Raw genomic sequence first — 17,357 nt, 5'->3', positions numbered from 1 at the left:
GGCCCCTGCCACTTCAGCTTCTGGAGTACCGTCAGCGTATAGCAATACTGGGTTCTTATTCTCTGTAGACTAGCTACTAGAGAGGGACATAGTAACTGTAACATACCATACCTGCTCTACTCCTTTTAAGTTCGGCCAGTGCTTATAAAAAGATTTGATAAGTTTCAACATGGGAGAGGTACCAAACCACATCTTTAACTAAGTTACATCAAAAATAAGAAAACATTGTACTAAATAAAATCAGATTTATTTAGTACATTTTAATACATTTTATTAAGTAACTTTGAGGAAGAAATTTTCCCAAGGTGACTTTTAATCTTGAGCCCTTCATTATAGGTACATGAGTATTCAGAATTACCATTAGGTGCTCAGAACTGGAATGCAGGTTAAGGCCTGAAAATTTGATGCTAGACATTTTAAAGAAGTTTAGTTGGATTATGTCTACATGAACGGAGTTAAAAACAGCAGCTCTGGAGACTGAAATCTTCTGTAGCCACAGTGCAACTTCCCTACACTGGCCCATCAACAAGACCAGGAGGGAAGACCCATGGGGGTCAAAGTTCAGTTTGTCTCTAATCTTTATCTCTTGACTGAGAAAGGCTGCCATACGTGTCAATTATAACAGTGTTCTTTGTTATGTGGACACCTGTCTTAAAACCAGCCTACACAATTAGTTTGTGTTAGCCTGGTTAAATAGATTTGAAACCTTTGTGGTCTGTGCTTTTTTAAATCGGCTCTTCCTTGGTACAAAAATAACAATAATATCACCTGTATGTTCTTTATGTACGTGCAAAAGATCAATCAGCATCTCTTAATTCGAGTCATTACTCTCTACTATGAGGTTTCAATACCCTTTTTAAATCAGAAAGCAGAAGGTGGCATTTAATCATATTGTCCAACAGACAAAATGCTGAGGATCTGAACACAATAGGAGAGAGTTAACAAGTCCATACCCGATTATGAAAAATACTCTATCTTAAAGGTCTTAGCAGCTCTTAAAATCAGAGAAAAATCAAAACGGTCTAGTTTCACCTACTCTGCAGGTCCAATATGTGTGACGAGAGCATAGGTGTTTATTCATTTGGACTCCTGTGTCACCATTTCAGACAGAATTCAGCACCAAATAATTCAAATTCTTTAAGGTCTCTTCATAACAAGAATGAGCACTTCCAAGGATAACTATGAGACTTGCTGACACTGTAACCTGCTAGAGCTTCAGAGGAACAGAGTTGTTAATAATATTAAGTGCATCCTTGATTATTGAGGTCTCAGAAATCACCTGTAAAGTGATGGGTTTGGAAAACTACAGAAGCCAGCCCAGTTGGGCTTTTAAGTCTGTACTGTGCACCCTCCAATATAGTTGCATACTTCAGGGCCAGCTAGCTGGAACCTAAATTTTAGTTTTAGGGAGGTAGCATTTCCCAGTGGATACGACACTGGATGGGACACAAGGGATGTGGTTTGGCCACTGACCTAAATGTAGCCTTGAGCAAGTCACTTCATCTCTATGTGCCTTCGTTTCCCCCTTGCAGCCTTTAGCTCTCTTGTCAATTTAATAAGCTTTTCAAGACAGGGTCATCTCTTATTATGCGTTTGTACAGTGCCTAGCACAGTTGGGCTCTGATCACAATTAGTGCTAGTGTAAGACAAATAAATTATAATTTAAGAGAATGCTAATGGCTCAGGAGAAACTGTGCTCCAGGTTCCCAAAGCCCTGTCAAGGCAAGCAGCTTTGCAGCTCAGCCAGCTTTACAATACAAATGATTCCCTTTAAAAGTTGACTGGCTAGCAGTGTCATTAAGAACACACAGTACTACCCTTGCAACATTTTAGTCCTTCAGTTAACTGGAGTTCAATAAAATCAATGCTGTGTAGTAAGACAGTGGTTTTGGGATATTCATAGAAGAGGACAGGAGACTACACATTGATCCTGAAACTGTGTACCGAGATCAATGAGGTGGGTGAGGTAATATCTTTTCCCTTACCCACCTTGTCTCTCAAATACCCTGGGACCAACACAGCTAGAACAACACTACAAACAATGCCAAGATAAACTGCAGTTCACAGTATACATAATTCAAACAGAAAATATACAGAGGAGGAAAAAAAACATAGTCCCTGGCTGGTATGTTATCCAAGTCTCTAGACCCATGGAATATATAAATTTGAAGAAGGGAAATTCCCTTGCTTCTCCCCAATGCAAATCACTGATATAACAGACAAGATTGAGAAGCTGTCCTCAGTAGCTATACAGATTAGATACCCTGTTCCTCACAATACTTCTGCATAACAGAGATGTTCAATTTCATATCTAAAATGGTTATGTTAAGGGACCAAAAAGCAAGAACATTCAGTGCTAGAACTATAATTCTGATTCATTATTTAGCATATCCCTATAGTACTGCACCATACAAAGCAGGCTGATGTTTCAAGGTCACAGTGTTAGATTTCTTTTAGCTCTGCTTTCTAGAGAGTGTATCTATCTGTTTAGGTCCTGCACAAGATTCTTTCCTACAGCAGGCTGTCTAATGCTTCATCCAATATAATTTAAAACCTCTCAACTCATGAGGGCATCAAACAGTTTCCTTGGGAGAGTCCTTCCTCACATATCTTGATATATTTCCCCCTTTCTCCTCTTCCCCCCACATTCAGCCTAGGTTTCTTTTGCTTCATTTTCTTCCGCGCTCCTAGCTCTAGCTCCTCATACTAGTATGGACAGGGTCACAGCCACATAGCCAAGGAGGAAGATTAATTTTGTAGTTAAGGCACTGGAACAGGATTGGTAGAATCTGGATTGAGTCTCCACTGTACCACACACTTCCTGTGCCTTATTTCCCCATGTGTAAAATGGAGATAGTACTTCCCCTACCCCACAGGCTCCTCTGAGAATATATTAATTAATGATTGGGAGGATCTTCAGTACTGACATGATGGGGCCAAGTAAGTACACAGGCAGACCCAACTCATCATTAATAATCCCTTCAAGAGATGGGTGGTGAAACCAATTATTTCCCTTTCATTCGAATGACATAAGAAGAATTTCCAAAGATTTTGTCACCTCCCCTTTCTTCAAAATTCCTAGAGTTTTCCCCATCCCTTCTTATCCAGTAAAAACCAAAACCATTCTGGTGGAGAAAGCCAATTACACTGATGCAGGTCCATGTCTGTGGCATCAGACTGTGAGGCATCCCGCAGCTAAAATAATCAGATCAATGAGATTAGCTCAAACTAGATTTGTATTTCTTGGAGTTTGGGGGCAGAAGGGGGCAGAAGTGGTGGGTTATCATCTTTCTCTCACCATACAATGTCCTCTAGTTCAGGGGTGCTCAAACTGGGGGCTGGGAGGTTATTACATGGGTGGTCATGAGCAGTCAGCTTCCACCTCAAGCCCCGCTTTGCCTCCAGCATTTATAATGGTGTTATTTATATAAAAACTTATAAACTATATATAAAGTTTTTAATTTATAAGGGGGGGGGTCACACTCAGAGACTTGCTATGTGAAAGGGGTCACCGGTATAAAAGTTTGAGAACCACTGCTCTAGTTTGTATGCAGTCTCTCCCTCCTCCAAAACACAACCCTGCAGCCTTGCCTTCACTAGGGAATAAAAGTTGTGCTCTTATGTGTTAAACTAACACATAACTAATGAGGTAAAACCCTAGTGAAGACAAGCCAGCTATAGTTTTATCACATGTTAGCAGCTTGAGGCAAACTCTCAGCTTCCTGCTAACATTTACCTCAACCTGTGAATACATTTGAAAACTACCTTGCCTTCACTAGGCTTTTAACACATGGTAAGAACACATCTTTTCTCCTAGTGGATACACCCTGACGATATTTTTGAGAAGAACTAGCTGGAGGCCGAGGCCAAAACTTTAAAATTTTGGTACCTTAGTTAGGCACACCTACATAATAGGTTTCCCAGGTGTTCCGTTTTCAACTGGAACATCTGGTCGAAAAGGAAAACTGGCAGTGTCCGGTCAACACAGCTGACCGGCCACTAAAAGTCCTGTTATCTGCAGGTTTCAGAGTAACAGCCATGTTAGTCTGTATTCGCAAAAAGAAAAGGAGTACTTGTGGCACCTTAGAGACCAACCAATTTATTTGAGCATAAATTATCTGCAGTAACCAGCCTCCACCACTGGGGGTGGGAAGAGCAGCAGCTGCTGCTGGAGCAGCCTTGCTTAGCAGCTGCTACTCTTCCTACCACTCCACAGCCTGACTCCCAGACCAAACTCCAAAGTATATACTGGTGCCGTCGGGGGGTGGGGCGGGGAGACCTGTCTGCCCCTCCCCCCACCCCGCTGTGCCCTGATTTCCCCACCCCCTCGGTCTGGGGACTGACTTCTGCGTCAGCTCCTCCCAGCCCAGCTCTACAGGCAGCAGGGGAGGAGGCCAGGGGATGGGGGGTGAGCGAGCAAGCAATGGGGGGAGGGAGGGTGGACAGGTGGGACAGGGGGCAGAGCCTCGGGGGAAGGGGCAGGGCAGGGGTGTTTGGTTTTCAGGTATTAGAAAGTTGGCATCCCTATTACATAAACTGCCTAGTTTTCAGAGATACTGAGCACCCACAGCTCCCACTGAGGATTGTTTCCCACCTCCCCTCGCTCCCCATGGTTCCCAAGGACACGCTTAGTTCCATCCATAATATGCAGTTTGTCTGTGACATCACTGAGTGCCTAGGCAAAACTTCCACCCTTCCTGTTCCCGAAACTTTAATTCCTGTAAATAAACTTGTTCAAAATTTTAAGTAGTTGCATTGTAAGTGGGGGGGAGGGGGGATCCTGCAGGACTCGTGGCCATAATAGCAGGTATAATGTACTTTGCTGCAGGCAGGGGGCAAAGAGGGGGAAAAACCAGACTGCAGTAATTTGTGGGAAAACACTAAATCTCCATTTGTCAAATAGAATTTCGGCAATTTTTTAAATAAAGGTTTTAATATGTAAATTTAAGCAAGGGATAGAAAGAGTTGATGTCTATTACAGCAGGAGTTAATGTATTTTTTTACATGGTTTAAGCAAGATTTATTTTATTCTTTTAGTGGTAAAAATTGTGTCTGAATTCCATTTTTATTTAAAAAAAAAGTCTGTTAATGTATTTTATAAAGTAGCATGGAGGAATCGGTCTCTCTCGTGGGCTTTGTGGGATCTAAGGTTTTTGTGGGTCAGACCAGGATAAAAATGCAAGAAACAACATGGGAGCAGGTGGGAGTGGGAATTGCAGGGCAGAACAAGAGCGGGATTAAAACAATAGTCCCACAGAGGGCTCTACCCTGTACCTTCTTCCCCTCCTAGGGCAATCCACATTTGAAGCTTTCGCTGTACTAGCCTGTAAATCTAGATTATCTGTGAATTCCAGGAGGGCAAACCTGAAAGATACTAACCCCCTCTTCTTGCTTGAAGGCTGAACCCCAAATGGGCCCCCACAAAGGGAACTTTTCCTGAAAGAACCTCGAACAAGCTTATTCAGAGGAATTCAATGGCACTGTGAACACAGCAGAATCATTTGCTGTGCACTGCGTCTTATGTTGAGGAACAGGAAGAGTGGAAACTTCAGCTAAGCTGTCCACTTCATCCATAGTGCCACTGGACTCTTTGGGGGAAATTAAGCCTCACATTGTGGCTTTCCCCTCAGAATCAAAAATCCCCCAAATATTCCATTGGAAAAACTCAAATCTTCCAGACACGTTTGCAAGCAGAAAGGACATGTATTACTTTGTATTCAAGCTTGAAGAACTGCATGGCCTTTAACTCTTATTACAGTTTATTGAGCCTTGGTTTTTGGAATCAATTGTACTTGAAAGACCCAGCTGGCACTCATGTAGATGAAAAATATTTCCCTACTGCTGCATGGGAAAAGAGGCAAAACCCTTATACTGTCCCACCAGGGTATTAGAAAAAACAGGAAATTTCTTCAGATGGGAATATAGAAAAAGCTGTCAGCTGCTACACAGCAGACACCAGCTTTCTAGTGGGAATAAAGGCATATGGGGGCTTTCAGACCTACAGCTGTTGACTGACAGCTTTGCACTTCATCAAGGGAGATTACACTAACTTGTGAGTGGACTGCAGGACTTTGATTTCCATTTGACAGACCGGAATTCTTTCAAATCGGGGGGGGGGGGGAGAAAGGGGGGGGGAGGATTTATTTTGAAGAGGGCTTCTTCCAACCTTCAACCCCTCCATCCCCACATCTCTTATCAAGCTACCAGTCCCATGGAGTTTTGTTCAGGAGCAAGGCTTTGCTCCTGAACAAAAGGAAACCCAGAAGACAATCAATCTGTAAGATTAATTGTCTCCTGGGTTTTAAAGGTGAACTCTTCCTCAATATTTTGTAAGAAAGGCAGCAGTTCTGCTTGAACTGCTCAGTTCTCTGGATGCACATTCTCCTAAACTTTGTACCTTAGGAATGTAATTCAGTTTTAAGTTTTAGCTGAGGTCCCAATTCAAGAAAGCTCTTAAGTTCCTAAATCCATCTCTCTTCAGAAAAGTATTGTGAGCACATGCTTAAAGTCCTATGGACTTCAATGGTTTCCTGAATCAGTACTCTACAAAGCTTTCCACTCCCAAGGATCCCAAGACACTATCAAGGCACTCTCACTCTGCCTGAAGCAGTCTTTTCGAAAGATTAGAGCAGTAGCCTGCAAGTCAGGAGTCCGGAGTTCTATCCTCATCCATACCACTGACTTACTCTGCAACCATTTCATAAACCATGCTTCAGTTTATCCATAAGTTAAACGTGTCTGAATCTATTTACCTTACATAGACAATTTGAGGCTTAACTTCAGAACAGCAATTCAGGAGCCCTGAAAGACAGGTTCTACATAGCTACAAAAGTAGGATTGCTAGTCTGGTAAAAAAATTCCATGGTCAGAACATCCAGTCCCTTCCAAACAATGGAACTTCCAGAAGCACAGCACCCTCTAACATCATGCTGGGGTATTACATCAATTTTGATGAGAATGCAGGGAACCACCTGCTTGAATCACTCATACCACTTCCCATAGCATCTCAGTTTCCTTAGAGGTTTCCCATGCAATTACTAACCTAGAACAGCACTAGTCAGCTTGTGAAGATCTGTGATTTTCAATCACCTAAGGGGACGTCTGTATCACCACACATTTTTAATACTCAAAAAAAAATCACTTGCAAAACCCAAGCTTTCTTTGCATGAGACACCATAGAAGGACCCGATTGTCAGAAAGCACTGAGCACCAACTCTCTGACTATGGGTGTCTCAAGTCCAACACCCAAATCACTACTCACTATTCAAAGTCTTGTCCTGTCTTTCGTACATTGCATGTGATGTAAATCAGAACATTTGCAAAAGAACTCAGTAATCAAATTCCTCTAGGCAAGCTTATATTTGCCTTGTTTCAGCAGCACTATATTACTTCGCAATGTTAGCACTCTGTCACTGTTGCTATTAGCATTATTAGACTGTTAAGAAATTTTTTTAGAAATTCAAAGATTAACTTTATTAAAGTGTTGTATCTGTGCACAAAGTAGATGAGGTAATATCTTTTATTGGACCAACTTCTGTTAGTGAAAGAGAGAAACTTTTGAACATACATAGAGCTTTTCTATAGGTCTGACAAAGGTACAGTGTCTGAAGAACTCTGTGTGGCTTGAAAACTTGTCTCTTTCACCAACAAAAGTTGGTCCAATAAAAGATATTCCTTTCCCACCTTGTCTCTCTAATTAACAAAGTGCTTTAACAGCATCTGATGCTTTAATGCATCCGATGAAGTGAGCTGTAACTCAAGATAGCTTATGCTCAAATAAATTGGTTAGTCTCTAAGGTGCCACAAGTACTCCTTTTCTTTTTGCGAATACAGACTAACACGGCTGCTACTCTGAAACTTAACAGCTATTGTCACTTTTCTGCTCCAGAGATGTAACTAACTCGGAGATCAATTTACCTACTGACATGACCTCACAATGGTGGAGAGTATTGATTAAATACTATGTGAGCAAAGGCCATTTAAAAAAAAAACCCCACCTTTATTTTTATTAAACAAACAGCGACAGTCACTCAAGCAGACATTCATATTGACACCAGCCCTTCCCCCGATAAGAAATAGCTGATGCACTTCAGCTTCATTTATTTTTAACTGGATCCCAATACTACACACTCATCCCACCTTCATTAACACCATGTTTTTATCATGCTAAAAGTTATTTGACAAACCATTTATAGACCATTTTCAAGGCACATAGCTGAATGGTTACAGCAAGACAAGCCAGAAGGGTTCTAGGATCTAATCTGGGCTGAGGTGCTGACTCACTCTGCAACTTTGGCCTACTCCCCTTCATCTTGCCTTGCCTCAGTCACTCAGTGGGTGAAAACAGTACCACACTGAGAAACAGATGCTGGGTCTGAGTTTCACTCTCTTGGGAGTATTATCAAAAGTTTTGCCACCACGGCTGGCATGACGACAGGGCCAGTTTCAGAGTCAAACACCATGCACTATGGGCCCCTCCCCCTCTCACTGCACTTTGAAAAACTGAAGCAATCTGACATCAAATGCGAGATATCATTCACCCCTCTCCAGTCCTCTCCCACTTTGTCTCATCCAGCAGTGAGGCCAAGATTAGCTCCGTCACAAGCAGAAGGTACTGCCTCAACTCAGAAGATACACCGTCTCTGGATTTTCTCCCTCTCTCCCTCCTTATTTTCTCCTCCCAGCCCCCCCACGCGCCCTTTCTGATTTCTGTAGGTTCTTTAAAAGAAAAGGAGTACTTGTGGCACCTTAGAGACTAACCAATTTATTTGAGCATGAGCTTTCGTGAGTTACAGCTCACTTCATCAGATGCATACGAAAGCTTATGCTCAAATAAATTGGTTAGTCTCTAAGGTGCCACAAGTTCTCCTTTTCTTTTTGCGAATACAGACTAAACACAGCTGTTACTCTGAAACCTGTATGTTCTTTGTTTCCAGACCCTGTATCCCATCACAAACTTGTCATTGCCTCCACTCTCGTTTCCTTCCCCTCCATCCATCACCTACACAGCTGACACAACCAACTTCCCTCCACCCCACACAGCCCAGCACCATCCTCATGTTTGCCACCTTGCATGGGAGTGCCCCTCAAACTTGTCCTGCATCTCTGGGCACATTCCAAAGATGCTCCACACAGAAAGGGGAGCTAAATAACTATCAGGATGGACCCTGCAATTCCGTCCCCCCGGCAACAAGGGACAGCAGGATCAGATACAGACAAGACAAACAGTGCCAGTATCCTGTTGCAGGTTTATGCTACCAAATACTTCACAGAGGGAGGGGTGGAGAGGAATGTTGGTGCAGCACCACCTAAATATGAAATGAAAGGAGCAGACCTTGTCCAGTCACGTGAGCAGACCAAATATATGGAGGCATGTGCAGTCTCCACTCAGCACACTGCTGTTGCTCACAACTAAGCGTAGCTCTAGGTAGATGTTACCAGTTATTTATTGGCGGTATTACAATAGCACCTAGAGACCCCAAGCTGGGATCAGAGTAGCAGCCGTGTTAGTTTGTATTTGTAAAAAGAAAAGGAGGACTTGTGGCACCTTAGAGACTAACAAATTTATTTGAGCATAAGCTTTCGTGAGCTACAGCTCACTTCATCAGATGCATGCAGTGGAAAATACACTGGGGAGATTTTATATACACTGAGAACATGAAACAGCCCCTCTGTGCTAGGTGCTGTACACATATGTAATGAGCAGATGGTCCCTGTCCCAAATACTTAAACAATAAGTAATTTCAGTGGGAACTGCTGGGTGCCAGGAACTTTTCTCAGCCTTAGCCTTCTTAAAAAGATAAGGCTCTATAAGTACTAGGTTAAAAATCAAATGGAAAGAAAAACCACACACAGAGAGGGAGAGGGAGAACAGGTCTGAGTCTACAATATGAACACTATATACTGCTGCTCAAACATCAAACTCTGTATTTCTCAGTTTTACAAGCATTTATAATAGGGCTCCTGAACACTTCTGATCTATAACCACAATAATGAGAGCAATGAATTGGAGGCAAATTAAGCCACTAATAATGAGGAGGGCTTGCAAAAAATGGTCTGGCTCACAGGCCAGTCTGAAAAGTGCACTACCAATTTACAACAGAGGCCAACATTTGGGAATTCTAGGTGAAGCATGCTCCCAGGAGAGTGTGTGCATTTTTAACCAGTTGTGCAGTGCATGTACAGGTGACAGAGAAAACATTCTCTTCTTAGTGCTAGCAGGTAGATTCAGAAATTAAGCAAAATGGGGATAAAGAACTTGCACAGATTTTAGCAAATATTGTAGGGCTGTGTATGACCCAACACTTTCAGACTTTTAAGTAATCCTAAATTGTAACCATAAAACTAATCTTACCTTTAAAGTTGCCAAGGAACAAGCCAGGCAGAATCTGTGAGAAAGAAATATAGTATCAAATATAGAGGTCTTGTGGTAGCACAGTTTGACAATGTTTGATTTGCATACAGGATGGAACAGATTTCTGTCGTAGACTATTGTCTAATGGAATCTAAAGGTGCTGGCAGCATTATATATTTCTCCTTGTAACTTTCCCATTCTATAATGCTTCAGGCATGCTGCACTTTGAAATGTTTCCAACATGTCTAAAGGTTGATAGTAATATTTGACAGTTACACACCATTTTCCACCCAAGGATCTCAAAAATAGGCCCTGTAAAACCCTTGCTGTAATGTATTATCCTTATTGAATCAATGGGGAATCAAATACAAAAAAGGTTAAGTGACTTGTCTAAGGACACAGAATAAGTCAGTGAAGGGACTGGAAAATAAAATCCAACAGATCTTGTAGTGCTTGAAGCGGAGGAAGGCAAGTCAGATCACTGTCACCCTACATTTCAGTAAGGTACTCTTAAATATAAGAAATCACTGCAAACAGCACTTATGAACAGAGTGATAATCAATTAAAGTCACTCAGTTGCGCTTCCGCGCCCCTCTCCCCCAAACTATGTGCTCCTCAGCAGGGCTCCCATATGCTCTTGCTATTCTCAGTTACATTACTTTCTTTAACTTGGGAGTTTCAAGGTCTTCTTCAGGGTCAGCTCTGTGCAGTCCGAGTACATATGGTTAACAGTGTGATGTTACCCATTCCCACCCTTTCATAAACCTCCTCTGCACTGAAGCCAACACACAAAAGAGAATGTATGGAAAAAAAAGAAAAGAAAAGGGCACACACCACAACACAAAAGTAAAACCTTTGTTCTCTCCCACTACATGACAGACACCTGGACATCTATGACCAACATCTAATTCCCCTGAAGAAGCAAAAACAAGATAGCTAAAATATGATCCATTTTCCTTTACACGCCTGTAAAGCATACCACCATCAATGACATGTCAGCACCAACTTCCTACTGCCTTAGCAACGCTCTAATGTCATCACAACTGCATCAACAATCTCCCTAGCACTGCTATTTAAAGGAAAAACTCCCCCCACTTTGCTCAGTCCAGCAATTCGGAAGTTCTAAAAGGTATGAAGTACTTTCGCCAGGGATTGGCATTTGAGACCTTTCTTCACAACAACCATCTTGTTGAAAAGGGACATGATTTGTGTCATGGAGCGTAGCAGCCCAGCATATGGGACTGTAAATTAGTTTCTAGGATGTTTTACCATATAGGTTGCACAAACAAAAACAATCTTTAATACTTATTATGCCACTATCAATCAGGTAAGAAAACAGAAGAGCCACGCTTTCAGGCCAACATTATTTTGCATGAACCTCCCTCCCCTACATCTTTAACTTACATTCCCTCTCCATGTCAGGTCACATCATATCCAACCCTCGGGTTCAATCCTGTCAACAGCTCTAGAAGGCCATGTTGCCTAGACCCAATGGACCTTTGCAATTCCCTTAACTATGTACAGGGCTGAACGACGCTCATCCATTTCATTTTTATTTTTGATTTTGCCATACTGGGATCTGAAGGAATGTGAAACTTAAAGCGAAAGTCAAGGGCTGCAAAACCACATGAACCAAAGCTGACAATGTTTGACAAGAACCTATGCAAACAGAGACCTGCAAGTTTAACACAGCTAATGCGTGCTCATGATTTACCCCTGTAGCGGGACAAGATTCACCAGTGCAGCAACTCCTGCTGGTAGTCCAGGGAATTAGCTCTTCACCAGCACTGGAGCGCCCTCTACACTCCGGTGTCTCACCTGTCACTGGCCCCATGTCCCTCCCAGACCTCAGTTCCTTTTTCCCTGGGGTTCTGCCCCAGCAGGATCCCCACTCTGGGTCTCCCCTCACAGGGAACCCCCAACCCTCTAGACCCACCTTGCCTCAGTGGCTACTGCCAGTCATCAGCTAGCCCCCGTTCACGGGGGCAGACTGCAACGTAAGCCACTCATCATTGGTAAGAGGGTAGGACCTACTGCCTTTGCCTATCCTCAGACTGCCCCTCTGCAGCCCCAGTGCCTCTGTAGGCACTCACCAAGGCCTGCAGCCTCGGGGTTTATCAGGCTGGAACTCTGCAGTGCTACTCTGCTTTAGCACTGTTTCCAGGCAGCTAGCCCTTCCCACTACAGTGGGACTCTTTGCTTCTAGCCCCCAGCCTTCTTATAAGGGCCAGCTGGGCCCTGATTGAGCTGGCCACAGCTGTGGTTAGCTACTCCCTCAGCTTCCCTAGCTGTTCTTAATCCCTGTAACCCAGCTGCAGCCCTCTCCAGGACTGCTTTTAACCCCTTCAGGGCAGGAGCGGGGTGACCACCCCACTACAACCCCCCTTTTGGAGTTTTACTAATTAACATCCTTTATAAAGAGAGCAAAGGATGACCCATCTAGAAAGTCATTACTTCAAGAGTGCATGTAATTTGGTCTCCTTAGTATGGACCACTGTGGGGACCCATCCCTGAAACTTTTCACTCTCTCTCAAACGTGCTTGAAAAAAACAAAACAAAAAAAAACAACACACACACCTCATGGTACTCTGGTTAGTTTTGTTTTTTTTAAAAAGATGTGGTTGTGTCTCTGACTCAGTTTCAGTCTCTCCTAGTTAAATAGGTGTGGGCTATTGCCTCTGTTCACATTAGCAGCTTCTCCCAGGAGTATTGTACCTGTGACATAAGTGAAGGGCCAGTGGCCTAACATGCTCCCAAACAGATCACAATGGCACAAAATTCAACAACCCAACCCAGCCAACTACCTCAGTCTGAGTTTAAATTTCCAAATACAAATGCAATATTCTGTATGTGTAGGTATGCTATAGTATTTCAGACTGGACTGCAGCATTTATCTAACAATCGTATATTCCCAAGAGAGGATTAGAGCTTACATTCTAGTCATTACCACTAGGGTTAGAAACCATAAAGAGAAAATGCCCAGACTGGGTAGACGGACAGACTGGAGGAGGGATAAAAAGGAAGATGCTCTTTAAATAGGATGTCCTTAGTGAAGGTGGAAAAAAACCAGAAGTGTGTATTTGTGCATTATGAAACCAATAAAGGAAATTAGGATGTCTTGCAAGGAAGAGGCTGCCTCAGGAGTCATTCTAAAAGAATGAAACCTTACCAAGGAGGAAAGCTACCTGGAAAAAGGTGACTCTTCCTATAGTGCTTACTAATATTTCGGCACTATGCTATGGTTGGGAACTTTCAGCTGTGTCATCTCACCCTGACTTCAGCAAATGCAATTTCAGACTACGGAGAAGGGAGGATTAGAACCAAATGAAGAGTGATGGATGGGTGTTTACATGTGAGAGAAGAGGGGAGGGAGAGGAGAAGGGCGGCCATATCATGAACTTTTCAACCACTGCTTTGTGAATAAAACAAGAGCTCTTCATATGAGCTGAAACACAATATGAAGCAAATGCTATTTAGTAAATACGACCATGGACAAGATCTCTACTTTGCCACCAATCACCAAGGCCATCTAAGTCAGTCATCAGTTCCTAATTGCATTAATGAGAAAGTCAGAATAAATATTGTGATGGCACAGCCCTTTTAAGAGAGAGCTACTGATACTTATCAACCTCCTAGTAATTCTTCAGATCCACTTAAAAGATTTATGGATGTCTGAATGCCCCATTATTTTCTAAATAGACACATACTCTCAGACTACATTAACATAACTTACTGCATAAAGTTGTTTTGACTAATATCTATTAAGCAATCCATGGAAATTCACTGCAGTTTAATGGGTTTTGTGCAGAGATTATGAGAAGAATGTGATGCAGGGCAAGAACAAGAGGATTAGCCTATTTCACTAAGCGTCACAGGAAAGTCACATAGGCCGATGGGCCAGATCCTCACCTGATGTAAACTGACATAGGTCTATTGATTTCCAAGGAATTATTTACATCAGCTGTAACGATCTAGATTAACTTAGAAAAAATGTAAATCAATCTCTTTATTAAATACTATTTACCTATGCAATTTACATAAGGCACTTATTACAAGATCACTAAGCACATGATATATAACACACCTACACGAATAAATCCCAAATGCCATTTTAACAGTGCCACTAAAAGAATCTTCCCCTATGAAATACTGAGGCTTCCACCATCCCTTCAAGAAAGCCTGAGTGAATAAGAAGAATTGATCTTCAGAATATCAGACCAAGAAGGGAATGAATCCCAGTGGAAGGCTCTTCACTGAGAATGCCTTTCACTAAGAATGCCTTGCTTACAGATAAATAAATCTAAGTTTTATCAGTTAGAGCATTATCTCCCATCTGATCTCAGCTGCCAAACCACAGAATGAAAAAGAGGGGGTTCTAAGGTCATGCATGATTTTGAAACACAGAAATCAACATGAATCTTGAACTAAAACCCAGGTCAGAGATAAAGCATGAGCAGTTAGAATAAGAAAAGGAAAATGTAGACTATTAAGAAAAACTCTCTAGCAATCAGATCAGTTGGACTGCAGAATAGTCTTTCCATGGAAGCGGTGGAAAGCCCATCACTGGAACCATTTTGACTGGACTAGAAAGATCTCTAGAAACTACTGTGATAGAGGATGGGCTAAGTAAAGAAAAAGATCTGCGGGAGTTTAACCCTCAACTGAAGAGGTTAAAGACAGAGAGAAGGTTAAAAGAAAAGGAGGATTGTGGCACCTTAGAGACTAACCAATTTATTTGAGCATAAGCTTTCATGAGCTACAGCTCACGTCATCGGATGCTCACGAAAGCTTATGCTCAAATAAATTGGTTAGTCTCTAAGGTGCCACAAGTCCTCCTTTTCTTTTTGTGCATACAGACTAACACGGCTGCTACTCTGAGAGAAGGTTAAAAGAAAAGGAGGATTGTGGCACCTTAGAGACTAACCAATTTATTTGAGCATAAGCTTTCATGAGCTACAGCTCACGTCATCGGATGCTCACGAAAGCTTATGCTCAAATAAATTGGTTAGTCTCTAAGGTGCCACAAGTCCTCCTTTTCTTTTTGCGCATACAGACTAACACGGCTGCTACTCTGAGAGAAGGTTAAGGCATTGAAAATTAATTGCAGTTAAGTGATGAATTTGCAGTTTGAGAGGGCTTGCTAGCCAGCCATTTTCCCATAGTTGTGTTGCATGGGAATAATATTACAATAATAATAATATTACAAACAACTTACTTTGGAAGAACCTGGAGGATGACTAGGTGCCAGGCTTGAGAACAACAAGCACAGCTGTTTTTGCTAAGATGTAACAGACAAAAAGTGCCTCAGTCCTCTGCAAGCCTTTCTATAAGCTGCAAAACCCATCTAAAAATCAGGTACACTTACTCCTATGAAATACATGTATACCACATTTCTAACTAAACGCAAAACATAGGAACCCCACTGCACTCGTGACTAGAAAACACAACAGTGACAAGGGCTCAAGAACCAACAGACGCTGTAACAGTCTCTGGAGCTTTTCCATTTCTGAACCATTAGGGGCAACAATTAATCTTCTCTTGGCTTCAGTACAAAGAGATGCTCTTAATTGAAATAATCCACCATCTGATAAGCTGCTCAAATCATGTCCCTCTGTAGTCTCCATCATATATGGCTATACTGCAAGAAGCACTCAAATTACCAACTAATGTCACTGATACTGAGAGGCACTGATGACTCAGGGGGCCACATGCATCCAACAATCAGCTTTGAGGATTCCAAGCCCCTCTTAATCCCTTGTGTTACTGCTGGCTCACAACACTGACAGAAAAGGCAATATGCTTGGTGCCACATTCTAACAATTCCAAGAATAAAACCAGCAACCAAGATCTTCAAAAATGATTCTGGATTTTGAGGACCTCAATTTTTGGATATCCAATTTGAGATACATTAAAAGGAGCCTGCTTTTCAAGAAGTGTTGACCACCTACCATCTGTGAAAACCAAGTAATTAGAAGGTTATGTCCTAAATAGCCCAAATAAAGCAGAGGGAGATCCATAATTGATTTTCAATTGACCACACGTCCCCAAAGTCACATATAAGGCAGGTATGTGTTACTATTCCCGTTTTGCAGAAGGGAAAACAAATAGGGAGAGGTTAAAGATCTGATCCTGCATCCATTAACTTCAGTGGATCCAGGATCAGGCCCTCAGTGATTTACCCAAGGCCTCACAGCAAGTCAGTGTCAGAGCCAGGAAATCCTGGCTCCCACCTCATGTTCGGTCTACTAAGCACATGGCCTTCAAGTGCTAGACAGATACATAAAAAGTGGGATCCTTGACACCCCCAATAGTAAGTGTGAGGCAAAAGAACCACCAGGAGTGTGTTAAACCTTCTGCCTATAGTAATCAGTAAACAATCAGCCTCCATATGTTAGTTTGAAAAATCTAATTAACTTGCATTAAACAAGCATCTGAACACAAACAGAGCTGATGCTGGAAGAGAGAAGAAAGACATCCAGATTCCTCTGTACTGAATGGCATCAGCTAGGAAAATCCAGATAGTTATAAAAAGAAAAGGAGGACTTGTGGCACCTTAGAGACTAACCAATTTATTTGAGCATGAGCTTTCCTGAGCTACAGCTCACTTCATGAAGTAGTCTCTAAGGTGCCACAAGTCCTCCTTTTCTTTTTGCGAATACAGACTAACGCGGCTGTTTATCTGACAGGTTTCAGAGTAACAGCCGTGTTAGTCTGTATGCGCAAAAAGGAAAGGAGGACTTGTGGCACCTTAGAGACTAACCAATTTATTTGAGCATAAGCTTTTGTGAGCTACAGTAGCTCTGATGAAGTGAGCTGTAGCTCACGAAAGCTTATGCTCAAATAAATTTGTTAGTCTCTCAGGTGCCACAAGTCCTCCTTTTCTTTTTGCAGATAGTTATAGAAATTCAAACATTTCTTCTAGGACACACCCAAAAACCCACTTAAGAAAACAAATAATACAACAAAAGAGCCAAGAACCACAACAATCACGATAAAGGTTTTT

The 17,357-nt window shown here is 42.2% G+C and overlaps 1 protein-coding gene across 4 annotated transcripts in view; it reads right to left on the bottom strand.

The window, feature by feature from the left end:
• The window catches only part of DUSP22 (dual specificity phosphatase 22), a 57,892-nt gene that overhangs the window by 39,310 nt on the left and 1,225 nt on the right, over positions 1–17,357 (bottom strand). Inside the window, exon 2 of one of the 4 annotated variants that reach the window (XM_073332180.1) lies at positions 10,355–10,388. The exons of the other annotated variants lie outside the window; for them this stretch is intronic. Within the exon in view, the coding sequence (XP_073188281.1) occupies positions 10,355–10,388 (34 nt within the window). The remainder of the gene's footprint in view (positions 1–10,354; positions 10,389–17,357) is intronic. 4 annotated transcript variants of the gene reach the window in all.

This window comes from Lepidochelys kempii, chromosome 2, assembly GCF_965140265.1.
Source record: "Lepidochelys kempii isolate rLepKem1 chromosome 2, rLepKem1.hap2, whole genome shotgun sequence".
NCBI lineage: Eukaryota > Metazoa > Chordata > Testudines > Cheloniidae > Lepidochelys > Lepidochelys kempii.
Note: the sequence above shows the minus strand (reverse complement) of the source record. Positions and strands in the feature narration are given on the sequence as shown.